The 20,867-nt window shown below is 40.5% G+C and overlaps 1 protein-coding gene across 2 annotated transcripts in view; it reads right to left on the bottom strand.

The window, feature by feature from the left end:
- LOC124605639 (luciferin sulfotransferase-like) overlaps positions 1-20,867 on the bottom strand; it is a 749,478-nt gene that overhangs the window by 171,032 nt on the left and 557,579 nt on the right. For both annotated transcript variants that reach the window (XM_047137460.1, XM_047137459.1), the window contains exon 4: positions 11,568-11,706. In XM_047137460.1, coding sequence (XP_046993416.1) covers positions 11,568-11,706 — 139 coding nt within the window. The remainder of the gene's footprint in view (positions 1-11,567; positions 11,707-20,867) is intronic.

Raw genomic sequence — 20,867 nt, 5'->3', positions numbered from 1 at the left:
TTTAGAAATCCGAACTGAGACTAGGACAATATATTATTTGTTATCAGATGGTTAAGAAGCCGACTATATACTAACTTTTCTAAAATTTTTGAGAATGCTGGTAAAAGTGAAATTGAACGAAAATTTGATGGTATTTCTTTATCTCTTTTCTTAAACAAAGGCTTAACGTCATCATGTTTCAATTAAGGAAATGTGCAAGTGGTTACACATATGGCTTAATGAGTCGTTAAAAAAATGTTTTGTATGTGTTAATTTCAACCTAATGTATAGATGATCGTACTGAAGTGTATATACTTTTGTAACTGAAGTATGTGAAACCACTTACTATGCACAACAGAGTTAATGTTGCATACAACCGAGGGTGGTGGAGGGGGTGTGACATGTTGGTCACCGGTTTTGATCAAGTTTTGAAAGAACAGTCTGTACGAGAATAAAGAGAGTCGTGTTTCGGCTTTTGCTAGACACTTTCTAATTTTCGCAAAAATCGATGTCAAAATTCATGATGGAAATTTGTGTTTTCAATGCTATACGCCGAAAGACTTTCTAAAAACGAAAAATTTTACTAGCATGATTTGGGGTCCAAACTTAAAGATGTTCGAGTTTATTAGCGTGTTTGTGTTTTCATGCTGTAGCTAATGTACCTGTGATTCTAAGTGCCTTGCACAGCGAGGTCATCAGTCAAACTGACCTCTCGACTCTATCCGATAAATGTTCGACAGGAATCATCTCGGGCGATCTGGGTGCCAGAATCACTCGTTCCAAATGCCCAGAATTCCTATTTGGAGTTGAGGACGCAGTACATTCCACGTAAGCACAGCCAACACCATTATGGAGCCACCACCAGTATGCACAGTGCTTTATTGACAACTTGTGTCCACAGTTTGTTGGGTCTATTCTCGGCGTACTGTAGACACTGTCGATCTCTGTATATTGTATTCCCTAACGATTTCCGAAATGGAATCTCCCAAGAGTCTAGCTCCAACTACCTTTTCGCGTTCAATGTTTATTAATTCCCGTCGTCCGTCCATATCACGTCGGATACATTTTCGCATGAATCACCAAATACAAATGACAGCTGTGCCGATCCGTTGACCTTTTATACCTTGTAAACGCGGTACTACTGCCATGTGTATACGTGCATATCGGCGCCTCATGACTTTCTCACCTCACTGTTGTACTGAAGTATTTACTGTAATACTGTAGAAAAGAGACGGAGACCGCCGTTATTGAACTTCGTACATACGAGAATGATAAAGAATCATAATTCCAGCATTACTAAAGACTGAAGGAGAAACGGAGCCTGATAAAGCTGCATCATTACTGCCAAGACACGACTGTATGTCTCGTGGAAATCATAACGACGAGTAGCCAACAGACTAAAAGTGGATGTTGCAGATTTATGACAACCTCAATTAAAGTTTTCCCGTGCCCATACGTTAGTAAGCAGGACTTTCACGGTAATTCAAAGATCGTCAGGAGTACTAATAGGTATCTCATGCAGAATTACGTATCTACATTCACAACAAATTTTTATTAATTAGAAAATCCATATGACAGTGCTATAGGTAAAAATCGGCGCTGAAAGTTGAAACCGGTTCGAGTACTGAAGAGACTACCTGGTATTTGGAAAGATATCCATAAACGCATTTCGTTGGCCGTTTTCTCACCGAAACGGGGAGTGCACTTTCTAAGCACATGGATATGCTTTCAAGTGTATATAAATAACAATGAATTGTTTCATAATTAAAGCAAACAGGCTGGTAAGCTATATAAAGAATTTTCCAAGCAGGTAGCTTAACATCCTTTATTCATTCTCTTTTCTGACTGTTTTCTTTCTGCGTTTACCTCGTCTGCAGCATAATTAACCTACTGTGTATTCAGGGTAACAGCAAACTGAAGTACATTTAAATTTACAATACGTAGCTGTTAAAGCCTTAATTTGTTTTCCTCTCTGGCGTACTGTGTAAACAGGGCATAAACGTAGTGGAACGTTTAAATAAGTGGACTGATACTTGTAGGGATCTTATATGCCTTTTCGTTTTTTGCGCTCTATTTCCATATGGTATGCTCGTGATACAGAAAAGAATACAAAATAACATCTGTTGTCACGTAAGAACCTACAGGCTGTGAATTATGTACACTATAAACGAACAGGCGAAGATCGTCCAACTTACCGCAGAACGTATTACACCGCAAGTCTTAAGAAAAGTTCTGCAATGTCCTTGGCGTTGTGAGGAAAAGAGGACTCAAAAGTTACTAACTTTGCAATTCTCTTTAGCCCCTCTACTGAATTAGTCCACAGACAATAATTTCTATCATTCTATTTGTGACAAATATAATTACAGCTCAGCGTTCTTAATAACGAAAGCACTATCATGCATGAAAAGGCCTACCACTATCACGTCAATTGAGTTATATGTCGCTGCTTGGTAGGATAACTTCACATATATGTTAGAAAAACGTAAAAATTGCGTTATTCTAGGACACTAATTTCTTTATGTATTTAGTCAACCAGTTTTCGGCTTACAAGACCATCACCCGACTCTTATTATCTTCATGAAAGAGTTTTCAGTTCTGTGGAAAACTTTTGGAATGTATATTACACACAGAAAGTGAGGTGCAAAACGGGGGCCGGCCGAAGTGGCCGTGCGGTTAAAGGCGCTGCAGTCTGGAACCGCAAGACCGCTCAGGTTCGAATCCTGCCTCGGGTATGGATGTTTGTGATGTCCTTAGGTTAGTTAGGTTTAACTAGTTTTAAGTTCTAGGGGACTAATGACCACAGCAGTTGAGTCCCATAGTGCTCAGAGCCATTTGCAAAACGGGGTAAATGTCATCTTCAGTAGTTCACATGTGAGATAACTATTTAAGGTAAAGAGTAAGTAAAGGTGAAGGAAACATACCAGAAAATATTAAGACTAATCGTTGAGAGAACAATCTGTGTGTGTGTGTGTGTATTGATAGTTAGTGCCTTCCGTGGCTTGAATCTTTTATTTAGCTGGCAGTAGTGGCGCTCGCTGTATTGCAGTAGTTCGAGTAACGAAGATTTTTGTGAGGTAAGTGATTTGTGAAAGGTATAGGTTAATGTTAGTCAGGGCCATTCTTTTGTAGGGATTATTGAAAGTCAGATTACGTTGCGCTAAAAAAATATTGTGTGTCAGTTTAAGCACAGTCACGTATAATTGTTCAAAGGGGACGTTTCAGTATGAGTTTCTGTTTGTGTGTGAAGAGGAAGCAGAAGATGAAGACAATATAAGGAAAACGTAATCATAATACACCTCTACCTAAATTTATAACTACTTTAGACTCTACGTAAATGAAGGTTTAGAGATATAAAAATAAGTAATAGAACTCCACAGGAGAGAAGATTTACACAAACAACAGAACAGCATGTTTAACAACATCAGTTGAAATGACAGTCACAAAATATATCAGATAAGCCCGTTGGAGAAAAGCGTGAAAAATTGCTCACATACAGAAGGCGATGCGGAAAGAGATTAAAAATCTTTGATAGTTTAACACAAGCCGAGCTGCAACTTAGTATGAAAAATTACGCTTCACCGCGGGGAAGAAAACGTATAATAAAATACCTGCTAACCTATTCACTTGTATTTAAAGTACGCTAATAAGCCTGTGTGCGTCGAAACCTCTCATACAAACAGACGGAGCCTCTTCGTCATCACCGATTTTGTCCAGATTTATTGCTATGTGCGCGGCTTGACCAGAAATTAAAGTGACGAAAATGGGAGCTCCAGATGGCCAAGAGCTATAAAAAGGGTGTTTAGTGCGGGTCTGGCGAGGAATAAACCACGTACATTACAACAGTTTCCGGGGAACGATTGCCACTGTACAGAACGGTAATCTGAGGGTTGTTGGGCCAGGTATCTACGCGCATGTAGTTTCATTTTCAGTTTTTATGTTATTTTCTCCACAAATAAATGAATATTATGTTCAGTAACATGTTAGTGAAAAGCATAGAAAGCAAAGGCAAAGGAAAATTTGCGATAGCAAATAAAATTTCCAAGAAAGGATTGTAGTTACAGCGTTCTCGAGATCTCTGCAAGTAACTTTCCACGAAGTGATTAATTAAAGCGTACAGGACTTCGTACTCCGTTAGTTTCCTTTTTTGACTTCGAGCAGCGTTACGCAAGAGCTCCTGCCAAACTATGCAATGAGAGACAACATTCTATGACTGTAAACCAAATTTGTTGTTGTGTAGGAAGAAAAATGCGCCGTTTACAACATGCGCAAAATGCCGAGACAATTACTGCTTCACATGTTTCTATGATTAATATAACCCTAGAACGTGTGAAACATGAACAAAAAGATCTAGTTTTATATGCGGTGTTCTCGTGTATGTCCCACAATCTTTTCCTGTAAATTTATCTCGGTTTCAGACCCGAAAGGAGTTTATGCAGTTTGTGACTGTAGATCCATATCAAACAGTTTCTGAGATAACATTGCGAGTGGAACTGCATGCAAAGGACAGCTGGGGTGGGTAACCTCACGAAGGAGAATGGTATATAGCGGAACACAAAATCTACGTTTCTTCAGTGGGCCAGAAATACTCGGAAATGGCGAGCCGCTAAATGGAGCTGAATAGTACAGTACGAAGGGTCGTGGTTTGGCCACCTCATGAAAGGGAATGGCACACAGTGGGTCATAAAATTTATATTTTCAGTGGGCCAAAAAACTCTGGAAATGGGGAGCAGGTGAATGGAGGCGAATAGTACAGTACAAACGTTCCGACCTGGCGTTGTTTTGAGGTATCGAGTGCAACTAACACCCAATGAGGTGTTTATGCTGCTGTGTGTGGAGGGTGTTGTTCAGACCAGAGGTCTGTGACCTTTTGGAAGTGTTACACGTACCACGACTTGGAATCATTCATTAAGGTTACAACGAACAGAGAGAGAAACAGGAACCATACCTAAAATATCTGCAAGGAAAAACGCCAGAATTAAGAGCAGAATATGATTGGAATAGAGCAATTGCTAAACGAGAATGTGAAAATATGCAGGGTGGTCCATTGATAGTGACTGGGTCAAATATCTCACGAAGTAAGCATCAAACGAAAAAACTACAAAGAACGAAACTCGTCTAGCTTGAAGGGGGAAACCAGATGGCGCTATGGTTGGCCCGCTAGATGGTGCTGCCATAGGCCAAACGGATATCAACTGCGTTTTTTAAAATAGAAACCCCCATTTTTATTACATATTCGTGTAGCACGTAAAGAAATATGAATGTTTCAGTTAGATCACTTTTTTCGCTTTGTGATAGATGGTGCTGTAATAATCACAAACGTATAAGTACGTGGTATCACGTAACATTCCACCAGTGCGGACGATATTTGCTTCTTGATACATTACCCGTGTTAATATGGACCGTTTACCAAATACGGAAAAGGTCGATATCGAGTTGATGTATGGCTATTGTGATCAAAATGCCCAACGGGCGTGTGCTATGTATGCTGCTCGGTATCCGGGACATCATCCAAGTGTCCGAACCATTCGCCGGATAGTTACATTATTTAAGGAAACAGGAAGTGTTCAGCCACATGTGAAACGTCAACCACGACCTGCAACAAATGATGATGCCCAAGTAGGTGTTTTAGCTGCTGTCGCCGCTGATCCGCACATCAGTAGCAGACAAATTGCGCGAGAATCGGGAATTTCAAAAACGTCGGTGTTGAGAATGCTACATCCACATCGAATGGACCCATACCATATTTCTATGGACCAGGAGTTGCATGGCGACGACTTTGACAGTCGTGTACAGTTCTGCCACTAGGCACAAGAGAAACTACGGGACGATGACAGATTTTTTGCACGCTTTCTATTTAGCGACGAAGCGTCATTCACCAACAGCGGTAATGTAAACCGGCATAATATGCCGTATTGAGCAACGGAAAATCCACGATGGCTGCGACAAGTGGAACATTAGCGACCTTGGCGGGTTAATGAATGGGGCGGCATTATGGGACGAAGGATAATTGGCCCCCATTTTATCGATGGCAATCTAAATGGTGCAATGTAAGCTGATTTCCTACATAATGTTCTACCGATGTTACTACAAGGTGTTTCACTGCATGACAGAATGGCGATGTACTTCCAACACGATGGATGTCCGGCACATAGCTCGCGTGCGGTTGAAGCGGTATTGAATGGCATATTTCATGACTGGTGGATTGTTCGTCGAAGCACCATACCATGGCCCACATGTTCACCGGATGTGACGTCTTGCTGTGGGGAAAGTTGAAGGACATTTGCTATCGTGATCCACGGACAACTGACAACATGCGTCAGCGCATTATCAATGCATGTGCGAACATTATGGAAGGCGAAGTACTCGCTGTTGAGAGGAATGTCGTTACAAGTATTGCCAAATGCATTGAGGTTGACGGACATAATTTTGAGCATTTATTGCATTAATGTGGTATTTACAGGTAATAACGCTGTAACAGCATGCGTACTCAGAAATGATAAGTTCACAAAGGTACATGTATCACATTGGAACAACCGAAATAAAATGTTCAAACGTATCTGCGTTCTGAATTTTAATTTAAAAAACCTACCTGTTACCAACTGTTCGTCTAAAATTGTGAGCCATATGTTTGTGACTATTACGGCGCCATATATGATAAAGCGAAAAAAGTTGTCCAACTAAAACATTCATATTTCTTTACGTACCTCACGAATATGTAATAAAAAATGGGGGTTCTTATTATAAAATACGCAGTTGATATCCGTTTGATCTATGGCAGCGCCATCTAGCGGGCCAACCATAGCGCCATCCTTCAAACTAGACACGTTCTTTGTAGTTTTCTCCCTTGACGCATATTTCGTGAGATATTTGGTCCGGTCACGATCAAAATGCCCAACGTGGGTAAACACTATAAAATGTTGTTGTATGATCAAAACGTAATGGACCATGCGGAAATGTATGATGGTGGGATTGTACTGATATTAGAAAAATTGGAAAAGCTTGAAAAAACTGATAAACAGAAAGGCAGTTGGTATAAATGCCATTAACAGGGATTTAATAGAATACTGCGGAATTCTCCTGAAACCAAGATTTTCAGATTTCTTAAATTTATGCTGCAAAAAGCGAGAATATAGGAAATGTACTCAATTTTTAAAGAAAGAGGAGATCGAAACGGCTGTAACAATTGTAGGGGAGAACGTATTTTAACAGCTGGGTATACGAAGAAATTGAAGAAATGTATGATGAGATAAAAGAAATTATTCAGATAGTAAAGGGAGACGACAATTTAATAGTCATGGGTGACTGGAATTCGAGAGTAGGAAAAGGGAGAGAAGGAAACATAGTAGGTGAATATGGATTGGGGGTAAGAAATGAAAGAGGAAGCCGTCTGGTAGAACTTTGCACAGAGCATAACTTAATCATAGCTAACACTTGGTTCAAGAATCATAAAAGAAGGTTGTATACATGGAAGAATCCTGGAGATACTAGAAGGTATCAGATAGATTATATAATGGTAAGACAGAGATTTAGGAACCAGGTTTTAAATTGTAAGACATTTCCAGGGGCAGATGTGGACTCTGACCACAATCTATTGATTATGAACTGTAGATTAAAACTAAAGAAATTGCAAAAAGATGGGAATTAAAGGAGATGGGACCTGGATAAACTGACTAAACCAGAGGTTGTACAGAGTTTCAGGGAGAGCATAAGGGAGCAATTGACAGGAATGGGGGAAAGAAATACAGTAGAAGAAGAATGGGTAGCTCTGAGGGATGAAGTAGTGAAGGCAGCAGAGGATCAAGTAGGTAAAAAGACGAGGGCTAGTAGAAATCCTTGGGTAACAGAAGAAATACTGAATTTAATTGATGAAAGGAGAAAATATAAAAATGCAGTAAATGAAGCAGGCAAAAAGGAATGCAAACGTCTCAAAAATGAGATCGCCAGGAAGTGCAAAATGGCTAAGCAGGCATGGCTAGAGGACAAATGTAAGGATGTAGAGGCTTATCTCACTAAGGGTAAGATAGATACTGCCTACAGGAAAATTAAAGAGACCTTTGGAGAAAGGAGAGCCACTTGTATGAATATCAAGAGCTCAGATGGAAACCCAGTTCTAAGCAAAGAAGGGAAAGCAGAAAGATGGAAGGAGTATATAGAGGATCTATACAAGGGCGTTGTACTTGAGGACAATATTATAGAAATGGAAGAGGATGTAGATGAAGATGAAATGGGAGATACGATACTGCGTGAAGAGTTTGACAGAGCACTGAAAGACCTGAGTCGAAACGAGGCCCCGGAAGTAGATAACATTCCATTAGAACTACTGACGGCTTTGGGAGAGCCAGTCCTGACAAAACTCTACAATCTGGTGAGCAAAATGTACGAGACAGGCCAAATACCCTCAGACTTCAAGAAGAATATAATAATTCCAATCCCAAAGAAAGTAGGCGTTGACAGATGTGAAAATTACCGAACTATCAGTTTAATAAGTCACAGCTGCAAAATACTAACGCGAATTCTTTACAGACGAATGTAAAAACTGGTAGAAGCCAACCTCGGGGAAGATCAGTTTGGATTCCGTAGCAATGTTGGAACACGTGAGGCATACTGACTCTACGACTTATCTAAGAAAATAGATTAAGGAAAAGCAAACCTAAGTTTCTAGCATTTGTAGACTTAGAGAAAGCTTTTGACAATGTTGACTGGAATACTCTCTTTCAAATTCTAAAGGTGGCAGGGGAAAAACACAGGGAGCGAAAGGCTATTTTTAATTTGTACAGCAACCAGGTGGCAGTTATAAGTGTCGAGGGGCATGAAAGGAAAGCAGTGGTTAGGAACGGTGTGAGACAGGGTTGTAGCCTCTCCCTGATGTTATTCAATCTGTATAATGAGCAAGCAGTAAAGGAAACAAAAGAAAAATTCGGAGTAGGTATTAAAATCCAGGGAGAAGAAATAAAAACTTTGAGGTTCGCCGATGACATTGTAATTCTAACAGAGACAGCAAAGGACTTGGAAGAGCAGTTGAATGGAATGGACAGTGTCTTGAAAGGAGGATATAAGATGAATATCAACAAAAGCAAAACAAGGATAATGGAATGTAGTCAAATTAAATCGGGTGATGCTGAGGGAATTAGATTAGGAAATGAGACACTTAAAGTAGTAAAGGAGTTTTGCTATTTGGGGAGCAAAATAACTGATGATGGTAGAAGTAGAGAGGATATAAAATGTAGGCTGGCAATGGGAAGGAAAGAGGAGAAGAAGAGAAATTTGTTAGCATCCAGTATAGATTTAAGTGTCAGGAAGTCGTTTCTGAAAGTATCTATATGGAGTGTATCCATGTATGGAAGTGAAACATGGACAATAAATAGTTTAGACAAGAAGAGAATAGAAGCTTTCGAAATGTGGTGCTACAGAAGAATGTTGAAAATTAGGTGGGTAGATCACGTAACTAATGAGGAGGTTTTGAACAGGATTGGGTAGAAGAGAAGTTTGTGGCACAACTTGACTAGAAGAAGGGATCGGTTGGTAGGACACGTTCTGAGGCATCAGGGAATCACAAATTTAGCATTGGAGGGCAGCGTGGAGGGTAAAAATCGTAGAGGGGGACCAAGAGATGAATACACTAAGCAGATTCAGAAGGATGTAGGTTGCAGTAGGTACTGGTGAGATGAAGAAGCTTGCACAGGATAGAGTAGCACGGAGAGCTGCAGCAAACCAGTCTCAGGATTGAAGACCACAAGAACAACAACAACAACATAAAGTACATTCAAAAATTTTAGCATCAACAGCCAAAACAATTTTAAGTGAAGACCAGAGTGGATTTAGGTTTGGACGAACAACAATCATAGAAAATTTACTTTCAAGACATTGATAAGTAAATGAGAATAATTTAATAATGAGACGCAGATAGCTTCTATCTACCATGTCAAGGAACTTGACAGGTGAAGCAAAACAAAACTTTGGTCAATAGTACAAGAAAATGGAATTGCACACTTCATACGGGCTATAAGAAGTTTATATAATCAAATTAAATTTTTAATAAAAACGGGGAAAAGCTAAATAATAATGGCATTATAACTAAACAAGAAATTGTAGTATTTCTACAACTTTATTCAATTTATATATAAATGATATGACCAAAAAAATGGATTGAGGCAACAAGAAATAACAAAGGAGTAAAACCAGGTAGCGACCATTATATAAAAACATTAATGTATGCTGACAACCAGAGTAAAATCGCCATATTAGAAGAAGTACTGTAATAATCAAATTGGCCAAAATTATAATTTAAAAAGGTCAATGGAAAGAAACTAATGGTATTCCGAGGGAAACAGCAGATTCGCTCGAAAGTAGTGATGGTAATCAAAATCATGGAGCAAGTAGGTCAGTTTAACTACCGCGGCTGTGACATTTCTTTTGATTACGATAAAGACATAATGAATAAGGCAGAAAAATTTCAGGGTACCTGTGGAACGATAAAAAGAATACTAAACAAAAAGACAACTGCAGAACGGCAACTGAAATTCTATAAAACACTTGCTGGTCAAGTGCTAATTTACGGATCTGGGACTTGACTAGCAAACAAGGAAGACATTAATCGTACAGTGACGTCAGAAATTGGTTAAAGGATGTGAACTAGAAGGTAGCCTATGAAATGATGAAATTAGAAGTGAGCTTAATATGTTTGCAATAACTGAAAAAATCGACACATTTAAGCAGAATTGGAAGCAATACGTAGGCAAAATGCAATACGAAAAGTTTTCCAATATATACACAAAGGGGTAAGGGATGTACGTCGGTAGAGGAAACGTTGGAGCTAAGACGATGAACTTAATCTACGAATGTAGATGATTATGATGAACGGCAGCTATGTATAAATGTAGAAAAATATAAGTTAATGCTATGAGTGGGAATAACATTTTCGTAATGTTCGAATATTTTATTACTAAGGCGCTGCTTCACACAGTCAGGTCGATTAAATACCCAGTCGTAACTGGAACGAGCATGTAAGAATATTGTATTGGGGAAGGCGATTCTTTTGAAAATGTGATTCATCTGTAAAGGAGGCCGCCTATATAACATTAATACGACCCATTCGTTAGTACTGTTACAGAGTTTGGGATCCACACCAAGTCGGATTAAAGAAACACATCGAAGCATTTCGAACAACATCCAAGTATTATGAAGATGCTTCTGAAATTCCAATCGGAATCTCTCGAGAGACTAGGCGACGTTCTCCTCGAGGAACACTATTGAGGAAATTTCGGGAACCAATATTTGAAGCTCACTGCAGAACAATTATATTGCCGCCCATGTACATTCCGCGTAAGGACCAAGAAGGTAACAGAAATTAGTGTTCCAACGGAGGCATATAGACACTTGATTTCCCTATTCTACTATTGAGAGAAAGGGAAAAAGTAGTAGTGGCATAGAGTACCCTCTGCCATGCACCGTACGATGGCTTGCGGAGTGTGTATGTAGTTATGTGTAGATGTATATAATCAGGGAATATGACCCAGCTAAAGGCTGATTTATGTGGTTGATTATCGGAATGGTTCAGATAGGAGCTGCTCGCCCACATGATTTCTTACCTTGGGCTTCTTGGTCCAGAGCTGTTGCGGCAGCAGCTCGTACGGCAGGTGGCTCTTGATGAACCGCGGGCGCGGCATGTCGGCACAGCGCTGCAAGGTATCCCCGTCCGGTCCTGTGTATCGCGAGATTGCCACGAACCTAGAGGAAGGGGGATAAATCAGTAAAATATAGACAACGTTTCTTTCTTCTGTCATGTTCTGAGAAAATCCAGCTTTTTGGATGTGTGTTAAATGATCGTCTCAATTATGTGACATTACACACTACAGGGTTATTGAAAATGGTCTAGACACAGTCAAGTATTACAAAAAATGTCTGTATTGAGGTGAGGTACTATATTATTATATGTATGGAAACAGCAACTCAAGAGGTTTTTTGTGCCATGTTGACGAAAGTTCATTGTGTGAACCGTTAATCACACGGCACAGTTTAAGTCTATAGCCCAGATCGGTTCACACTCGCCCTACAGCGTCTGCATTGATGTCAGTCACAGCTTCCCTGATACGTTCACATTAGTGAGCGATGTTGTGGGGGAAGTGCTGTAGCAAAAACAATGTACTGGGTGACAATTATTGAACTATATGGAATAAAATCGTTATAACGTTTGAACTGTTTACGTTAGGACGTTCAAACTGCATGGTTGGCCGCGGGACATGATGGGAATTAGTACGCGCATATATGGTTTGGCTTAGCGACGCCATTTGGATCGGTTCGTCAATAAGCAAAATTGGCGCATTTGGGAGTCTGAGAATTTGCATTTCGCGATCGAGTAGTGTCTTCACCCACAACGGGTGACGGTGTGGTGTGCAATGCTCAGTCATGGAATAACTGGTGCGATATTCAGGGATGGCACTGTGATTACCGAACGGTACGTGAAGGTTTTCTAAGGTGATTTCATCGCCTTTTTCTAAAGTGACACTGATTTAGACAAGATGTGGTTCATGCAAGATGTAGCTCGACGCCATAGAAGCAGGAGGGTGTTTGATGTCCTGGACGAGCACTTTGGGGACGGCATTCTGGCTCTGGGATACCCAGAGGCCACTGGCTTGGTCATCGATTGGCCGCCATATTCTCCGTATCTGAACACATGCAATTCCTTTTTGTGCGGCTACATTAAAGACAAGGTGTACAGAAATAATCCCAAAACCATTTATGAACTGAAAACAGCCATTCAGGAGGTCATCGACAGCATCGATTTTCCGACACTTCAGCGCATCATGTATAATTTTGTTATTCGTCTACGCCACATCATCGCAAATGATGGCAGGCATGTCGAACATGTCATAACCTAAATTCGAATATCCGTAGTGACGTGTACATGTCGAATAAAGTGTGTGCACAGCGTAGTTTGTAACTAATTTGCGTTTTTTTAGTTAATTGTCGCCCTGTATTTGATGTAACCCCAAAGGCAAAAATCACACAGTGTGAGTTCCAGAGAAAGTGGGGGACATTGCATCAATAATAAACTGCCAGCTGATGCACGAACATCGTTATGGAAGTGCAATGGAGCACCATTTTGTTGACAAATGAAATTATCACTGTCCTCTAGCAATAGTTTTGTCTATCGTCGATGTTCTTGGAGATCACTGTAACAATAAAATTTTCTTGAATTCCTGTTCCACACATACACTGATAAGCCAGAACATTAAGACCAGTGTCGACCGCGACGCTGAATGACGCCAGGTGGCGTTACGGGCGTGTGACTTGGTAACAAAAATACTCGTATACAAGCGGAGCAGACACGGTCGGGGAATTACCCTAGCGAAGATATAGAATGCAAATAGGGATATTCATTGAGATAAGCGACTTTGAGAAAGAACAGATTATTATTACGCAAAGCCTGTGAACGAGTATCTCGAAAATGGCGATGACTGTCGTGAGCATCTACCGAAAGTAGGTAGAAGGAGAGTGAAACTACCACTAGGCCTAAATGGTGGACTCCCACGACTCTTCACAGAACAGGGAGTTCGAAGGCGTGTCTGTAAGACAGATGGTGATCTGTGTCATCTCTGCCGGAAGAGCACAATGATGGTGCACCCACAAGTGTTTCGCAGTACCCCGTTAATCGTACATTGTTGAATATAGGGCTCCGCAGCAGACCACGCCTACGTGTTTACGTGTTGATCCAACGACATCGACAATTACGATTGCAGTGTGCGCGGGGCCATCGATATTCGACCGTCGATTAATGGAAACGTGTCAGATCTTCAGGTGAATCACATTTTTGCTATACTAGGCCTATAGTTGTCTCCACAAACGCTGCCATCGAGTTGAACGGCGGTTCGAAACGTGAAGCGCGCCACGGACGCAGGCTGGTGGGAACAGTATCATGCTATGGGAGACATTCTTGCATGGTACCTCTGGTAGTAATCGAAGAGACGCGGATAGCTGCGAGCAACCTGCGTCTCTTCATGCTTGATGTCTTTCCCGACGGAGATGTCATAACTGTTCGTGTCTCGAAACCAGAATCGAGACACAATGGTTTGAGGAGCAGTATAGTGTACTCACGTTGACGTCTCGGAGACGGTATCCGCCTGATGTTGGTCCTATAGAATCCATCTGGGTCGCTATCAGGTGAGATCACCACGTACGCAAATCAGCGGTCCGTTATTTACGCGAATTATATGATCTGTGCTTAGGCATCTAATGTCACATACCTCCATAAACAGTATGGAAAGGTCGCAAGGGCGTTGCAGGGGAGGTTACGCTGAGAAATAATTCTTAAAAAAAATTCGATACCTTGCGCCGTTTCCGAATTAATTAGCATTGAAGTTAGCCAATCAAGTCGTTGCGTGATCGAATACAAACGGCCCGCCAGGCACAAGTACTGTCAGTGTTCCCACAGCGCAGAGCCGAAGTGGCGTCCTACTAAAAAACTTGCACCATGTCCTGGGGCCTCACGACATTTTTCATTGCGTTCATGACAGTGTACGAGACTGCTGAGGCTCTGGCCCGGGTTTGTTTCTTAATACCGTTCCACGTCCAATTTTTGTACCGCTCTTTTGTTCGGTTCTAGGAAACCAAACGGAGAACATGTTTGGCGACACCGTCTCTGGTGGGCTGCTCGAATTATGTGCGTGTAACCATCATTCTATAGGGTAAATTTGACAGGGCTGTGGGTTTCTCCGTTCTATGATTTTTTACGGCATTCTTGCGACGGAGGATTCAGCAGTGTTCGAGATTTTTCTTCCTGTTACAAACTTCTAGTATTAATTATTTCTGTGATATAATATTCATTTCATCCTCGGACTTCTATCTTGTGCTTCTAAGATGCAACCATTGACTTCTCATTCTCTTCATGGTTCACTCCCTTTTTGGACTCTTTCCATGGATTTTACTCTCAAATCTAAAATTATTCAATTCATGCTGTCTTTAAAATTCCTTAAATCTTCTGCGTCTCTTACCACTTTGAAAAATCTCATTCAGACTGCCTGAAGATAACGCTTTTTATTTAGAAACGTTCTGAGATTCGCTGCCATATAATGATGCAAGATACCCAACCTCTTAATAAAATTCAGTCACGTATGTTTCTTCGTTTAGTCTTCGGATGCCTTTAAATTGTCGCTCACATATTTGCGAATTTCCTTCCTGCTTTCCTATCAGATGTATTTGTGATGTCACAACCTAGACAAAATGTTTACCTGTGGAGGATACAACACAGTTATTAAAATCGACAACTATATTTCCTCTTATTCTTGATGGTAACGTAGCAATACTTTTCTCTTGATCACATATCCACACAATACGCATTTCGTTAGTCAACGTATTTTACCTGACGAAGTAGAAGGCAGACAATTTCACGGATGATAAGAGTTAGGTGACGGTTTACGCTCTGTTATAGAAATCGTCTCAGTAATATATTCCAGTTCTAGATTTCTGTATTTTGTCCTCGTCCATACATGTTTTAATATGGTCTACTAGCCTAAGAAGCGGTAAACTTTTCGTTTGCACTCAAAGTAACTATACAGTTTGTTCTGAAATAATATATTTTCCAGGAGACATGCTACGGTTACATTTACAGCCTCTCTGCATTGTGGAGTAGAGGAAGTTTCTGTCACCTGTCGCCATTTATAATGCGAGACATTTTTTGTATTACTGACCCTCAAACATTATGTATTACTTAAAAGTTGTGATAAATGAGAATGTATTTCTGTGTATCAGTGAGAGCAGTCTTGTAACAGAATGTGAAAATCTGTAATATTTGGTTGAATATGTCAAGAATGAAGCGGTTGTATATAATGGAAACTCTGAATGAAGCATTTCCATGGTGAGATAGTGTGGACATTTAGTTGAAGGTATAAAACTAAGCAGAACAAGAAACTCTGCTTCCAAGGGTTATTTTAATATGTAAGGAAAAAATGCACATCGTCATCAAACGAGACTGATCTCTTCTAATAGGTCGCAATTGCGTGGTTTGTGAATTGTTCTTGGCACACCGATGTATTCGACAAAGTAAAATGCCCCATTGGTATTAAAATTACAACTATTCGCTACCCCATGGAATTAAAATCACAACTACTCGCTTTGAAGATTGGATCGTTTTAATAAGTCCAGTAAACCCAGAGTAAGACCACTGCTACTGTGGCCAAAATGTCGGTTTCATACATACAGTGACACGTACTTTTCAACATGATGTTGTCTGCACTTGGAAAGATATTATCTTAAATGAACCTCTTTTTTAAATAAACGTACGAGCAGTATGCTGTTATCAATGGACATTTATGTCGTTCCGTTACCAAACATTCTTTGTGATGGCATTAGTCTGTATTAATCCACAAAGGCCAGAATAAACTACCTGAATTTAGCACTCAGCAACTTACAAATCATTAAAATTACAGCTGTGCCAAATTGATTGGGTTCACTAATTTTGAGGTACAAAATATTTTAGGTACTGATAATCTGATATACTGGTTTTATTTTTTAATCACACAATAAAACACGGCCATCGCGGAACTCCATCATGCCTAGTCATCTAGTGCAGTGATGGCCAAGATTTGCGCACACGAGCAGTGGTCTCACTCGCGTGCCATTGTTCTCCCACCTGGCTGCAAACTTCCTCCATCGCCCCCTCCCGCGACCCCACCCCCTTGCAGTCTCAGAGCATGAGGAGAGGGATGTGGTGGAAACTGCGACAGCACCATGTTTAAATGGCAACACAGTCGCACTCCACATGACTTTATTTCATATTTCTCAATAATATAGATCACAAACAAAACAAATTTTCGGTGGTATTTAATTATTTTTGGTGCGCTGAAGACACCATTTCATTTGTATTTGGTACATATTGTCGGCATACGGACAGACACAGATAATTTCACTCAGTTTCGCACTAGAGTTGCCATGTAATCGTGAATTATTTAGTTTCGTAATTGAGAAAACCCTTTCACAGACATATTTTGATCGAAATATTTTACCACATCAAGAGTCTCACTATGGACACATGGAAACTCTTCTCGAGGAAAACAATGTAGACCTCCTGTAGTTTGTAGTAAAAGTTTTCCTGTCTGAAATGCGAATTATACGGCAAATCAATCTGTTCCATCTGCACATGCAAAGGGGTGTTTTCAACTGAAAAAGCAAACAGTCTTTAACGCCGGAAATGCATATCCTCCTATTTACATCTATTGTACTATAATTTTTTTCCTTATTTTGTTACCTGAAGATATGACATTTCTGTGTCTTTATATATTGTAATGGCTTTACTATTTGTATATATATATTTATGCATTTATGTCGATGTACGACTGGGTTGTTTTGTAAACACTATTTGTATTTTTACGCTGGGTCTTGCCAAGGGAAAACTATGCTATCGAACGAATACATCGATAGCTCGTGTGGGGAACCAAAGTGTTTAGGATCTTTGGTAGTGTGAACTCGGCCGCGTGGAGCGCGGGCAGAGGAGAGTCTGGCGGGAGTAGGGCGGTGGAGCAGGTGTGTTGTGTGACGCTCCCGCGAGTTGCCGCACTTTCGGGGTTTGGCAGCATGTAATTGCGCTCGACTTGCTATGTTAGTTTCTGACATTGTGTCGCGGACGGGAAGCGTTAGCTGGCACACATCAAGAGCCCGTTTCGGCTGGAGACCGTGTCTAGAAGAAGGCGCGCCAACATCCAGCTAGCTACGGCCGACAATGAGCGATTGTCGCCACCTCCTCTACCGACGACTTCAAACCTTCAATCAACCAACAAGGAAGACTGGAAGCACGTAAAGTTTTAGAACTGTATGACAGACCTCAGCTTTTAAAATTGTTCCATTTGCCTCACAAAACTACAGTAACTTAGCGTGAATCTTTTTTGCTCATTGTCCCAACTGCATTACCAAGAAATGTCCCTTCCTTTTCCGGAATGAACCCGAGTGTCGTTGAAATTCAAACGCCAGCATTAAACTAATATCATTCGATTTCACTGCTTTAATTTCAAAGTTCAGTTAAGGTATTCATAGCTGGCTACAATATTTAGATTACACAAGCACAAATTAAGAGTGCGAGCTTTGTTACCATATTTTAGCTTACCTGTGACTGCAGCTCAGCTTGCTACGTACTAAATTTTGCTATTGTTAATTGTTCAGAATCATTTAATTCAAGTTCAAAGTTAAATATCTTATTTCTAAATTGCGTAGCTTCAAGTAGCTTTTGAAATGATTGTTGAGGTAGCCCAAGACTAACCTTATTTTACTGAATTTCGTAGTGCTTCAGAAGCAAAGCTGACTATTAATTTCAGTCACTAAATTAACTTTCAATTTTCCGGTTTTATTAATTCTTTTGCTAAATTAAGTCAGAGGGTTGCGAAATTTATTACTTCTGACAAACTTTCAGTTTTCACACAACACGTGTCAACCTTCAGTTGCCACGCTTTTAGTGCTAATTATATGTGTAATAACCTTTCTTTTTCAGTTATTATAGTAGTTGTCCATAGGACTGGCGACCGTAATTTTCCCCAAATCTCAAATATCTTATTAACGCCAGTTAATTGTTAACGTAACGACCGCACATTTACTTTCTTTATTAACTTTACCCCTTTTCAAAATTAATTTCCACCAGTTTCATTTGCATTTTTCTTTTCATTTAGATGTAACCCTTTCCTCCCTCTTTACCGACAGATTAACTTCGGGGACGATTGCTGCTCCCAAATTTCCATTAGGTACACACGGTTTAATCTTTACTGTCATTAAGGTCGATAAGTGAGGGGGAAGTTACAAGTCTCGTAAATGACTCGAAACAGGTGTAAGATTGATAATGTCCTCAAAACGTTTAGGTAAGTATCCATGTAATTTTTTCGTGGCCGCAATGAATTCTTCAGACTTTGCGTTTTCTTTAACGCCAAAGAGTTCAGGGATATGGATGGTGTTTATGTCTGAATGTGTTCCTTACACAATACAATTTTCTTTTTAAATACATTGTCATCAAATCAGAAATAAGTTGTTTCTCGCCTAGCGATATCTTTCATCGGGCAGTGTGCAGTCAAGTCCACTTAAAATGTGGGGTACTGCAATCCATTCCAGACGTTCTAATTTAAATTACTGTTCTCTTTTTTCCTTCACAAATTCAACAAAAGTATGTTTAAAATCGAAAACTCGTTACAGGCATGTCTCTTGATTTAGCCAACGTACCTTACAGTAACGTACAAAGTCTCCACACTCTTCGCTCAGTTCCATCGAAAACTGTTGCAACTAACAGTGAACAATTCGTACAACATCAGAAAATTATCTATTCGTACCAACAGTTTCATTACGTGCCCTATGCCTGGCAACGAATCCCGTCTGTAGGTCGTCGTAGTTATTTTGCTCTTTGATCGTGAACTAAACGTTTAAATTATTTCTTCACTGCCTTGTAGTGTCATTTATGCGTCGATTACGCGACTGTATATCGGTTATTAGATATTGAGAATTGTTACCCTTCTGTCGCTCCCATTCATTTTTAAAGGCTAATGACGGTAGATCACTAGACTGCCTCTTCTTGTGAAATCAGCCACTGGACCTGCGAACGTCTTTAATACCACAAACAAGTAGCGACATGTAAACGGCCCTGGCACCACGATGCTGCCGAACTGGAAGCAGCCGCCGCTCCGCAGTGTCGAATGAAATGTCGCTCTGTACCGATTACTTCCGAGAACCATCGAAGAAAGCCGAGACTGGCCGCGCCTCGGCCCGCACGTCGTGCTCACGTGCGGTGTGGACCGCCGTGGACGACTCTGTCCTAATGTAATCATTCGCACTACTGTAACAGGTGTGTTAGCAAAATCAATGTCATTTATAATACAGAGTTGCGAAAGAAAATTACTTTTAACTTAACAATAACTGCTTTGCAAACTTTGTAATCCTTCCCATCGTCTACTGAAAGATAAAGAACAAGATAAAATAATTCAATACAAAAAAAAGTTTCTCTGCAGAGACAAAACTCAGTATTCTGTGTAAATTATTTTGTCTGATTATAGTGCTGTATAGTATTCTATGCAATATTTACCCACTGCACATAAAATACGGATACGATCATAGCCGGCCAGAGTGGCCGTGCGGATCTAGGCGCTACAGTCTGGAACCGAGCGACCGCTACGGTCGCAGGTTCGAATCCTGCCTCGGGCACGGATGTGTGTGATGTTCTTAGATTAGTTAGGTTTAATTAGTTCTAAGTTCTAGGCGACTGATGACCTCAGAAGTTAAGTCGCATAGTGCTCAGAGCCATTTGAACCATTTTTTTGGTACGATCATACGTTACGTAATAAGCGGAACCAAACACTTAATTTCGCACCTTAGCTGTACACTCTTGTACTAAGCGACTCAAGTCAGTCTATATTCTCAGTTTCTCACGAAAAATGCTAAAATTTTGTGAAACGGGGGTGTACTGAAAAGTAAGGCCTCCGAATTTTTTATTCTCTTCTCAATATCAGTTGAGGAATTACGTGTCAGGCTTATTAGTTGATCGACTTTCCCGCTTCAAGTTGCACCTTCTGCCACTAGAGGGCTCCCAGTTGTAGCGTTAACACGGTCGTGTGTAACGTACACTACTGGCCATTAAAATTGCTACACCAAGAAGAAATGCAGATGATAAATGGGTATTCATTGGACAAATATATTATACTACAACTGACACGTGATTACATTATCACGCAATTTGGGTGCATAGATCCTGAGAAATCAGCCGGCCGAAGTGGCCGTGCGGTTAAAGGCGCTGCAGTCTGGAACCGCAAGATCGCTACGGTCGCAGGTTCGAATCCTGCCTCGGGCATGGATGTTTGTGATGTCCTTAGGTTAGTTAGGTTTAACTAGTTCTAAGTTCTGGGGGACTAATGACCTCAGCAGTTGAGTCC

The sequence above is a fragment of the Schistocerca americana genome, chromosome 3 (assembly GCF_021461395.2).
Source record: "Schistocerca americana isolate TAMUIC-IGC-003095 chromosome 3, iqSchAmer2.1, whole genome shotgun sequence".
In the NCBI taxonomy this organism is placed as follows: Eukaryota; Metazoa; Arthropoda; class Insecta; order Orthoptera; family Acrididae; genus Schistocerca; species Schistocerca americana.
The sequence above is the reverse complement of the archived record's forward strand: the minus strand, read 5'-3'. Positions and strand labels throughout refer to the sequence as shown.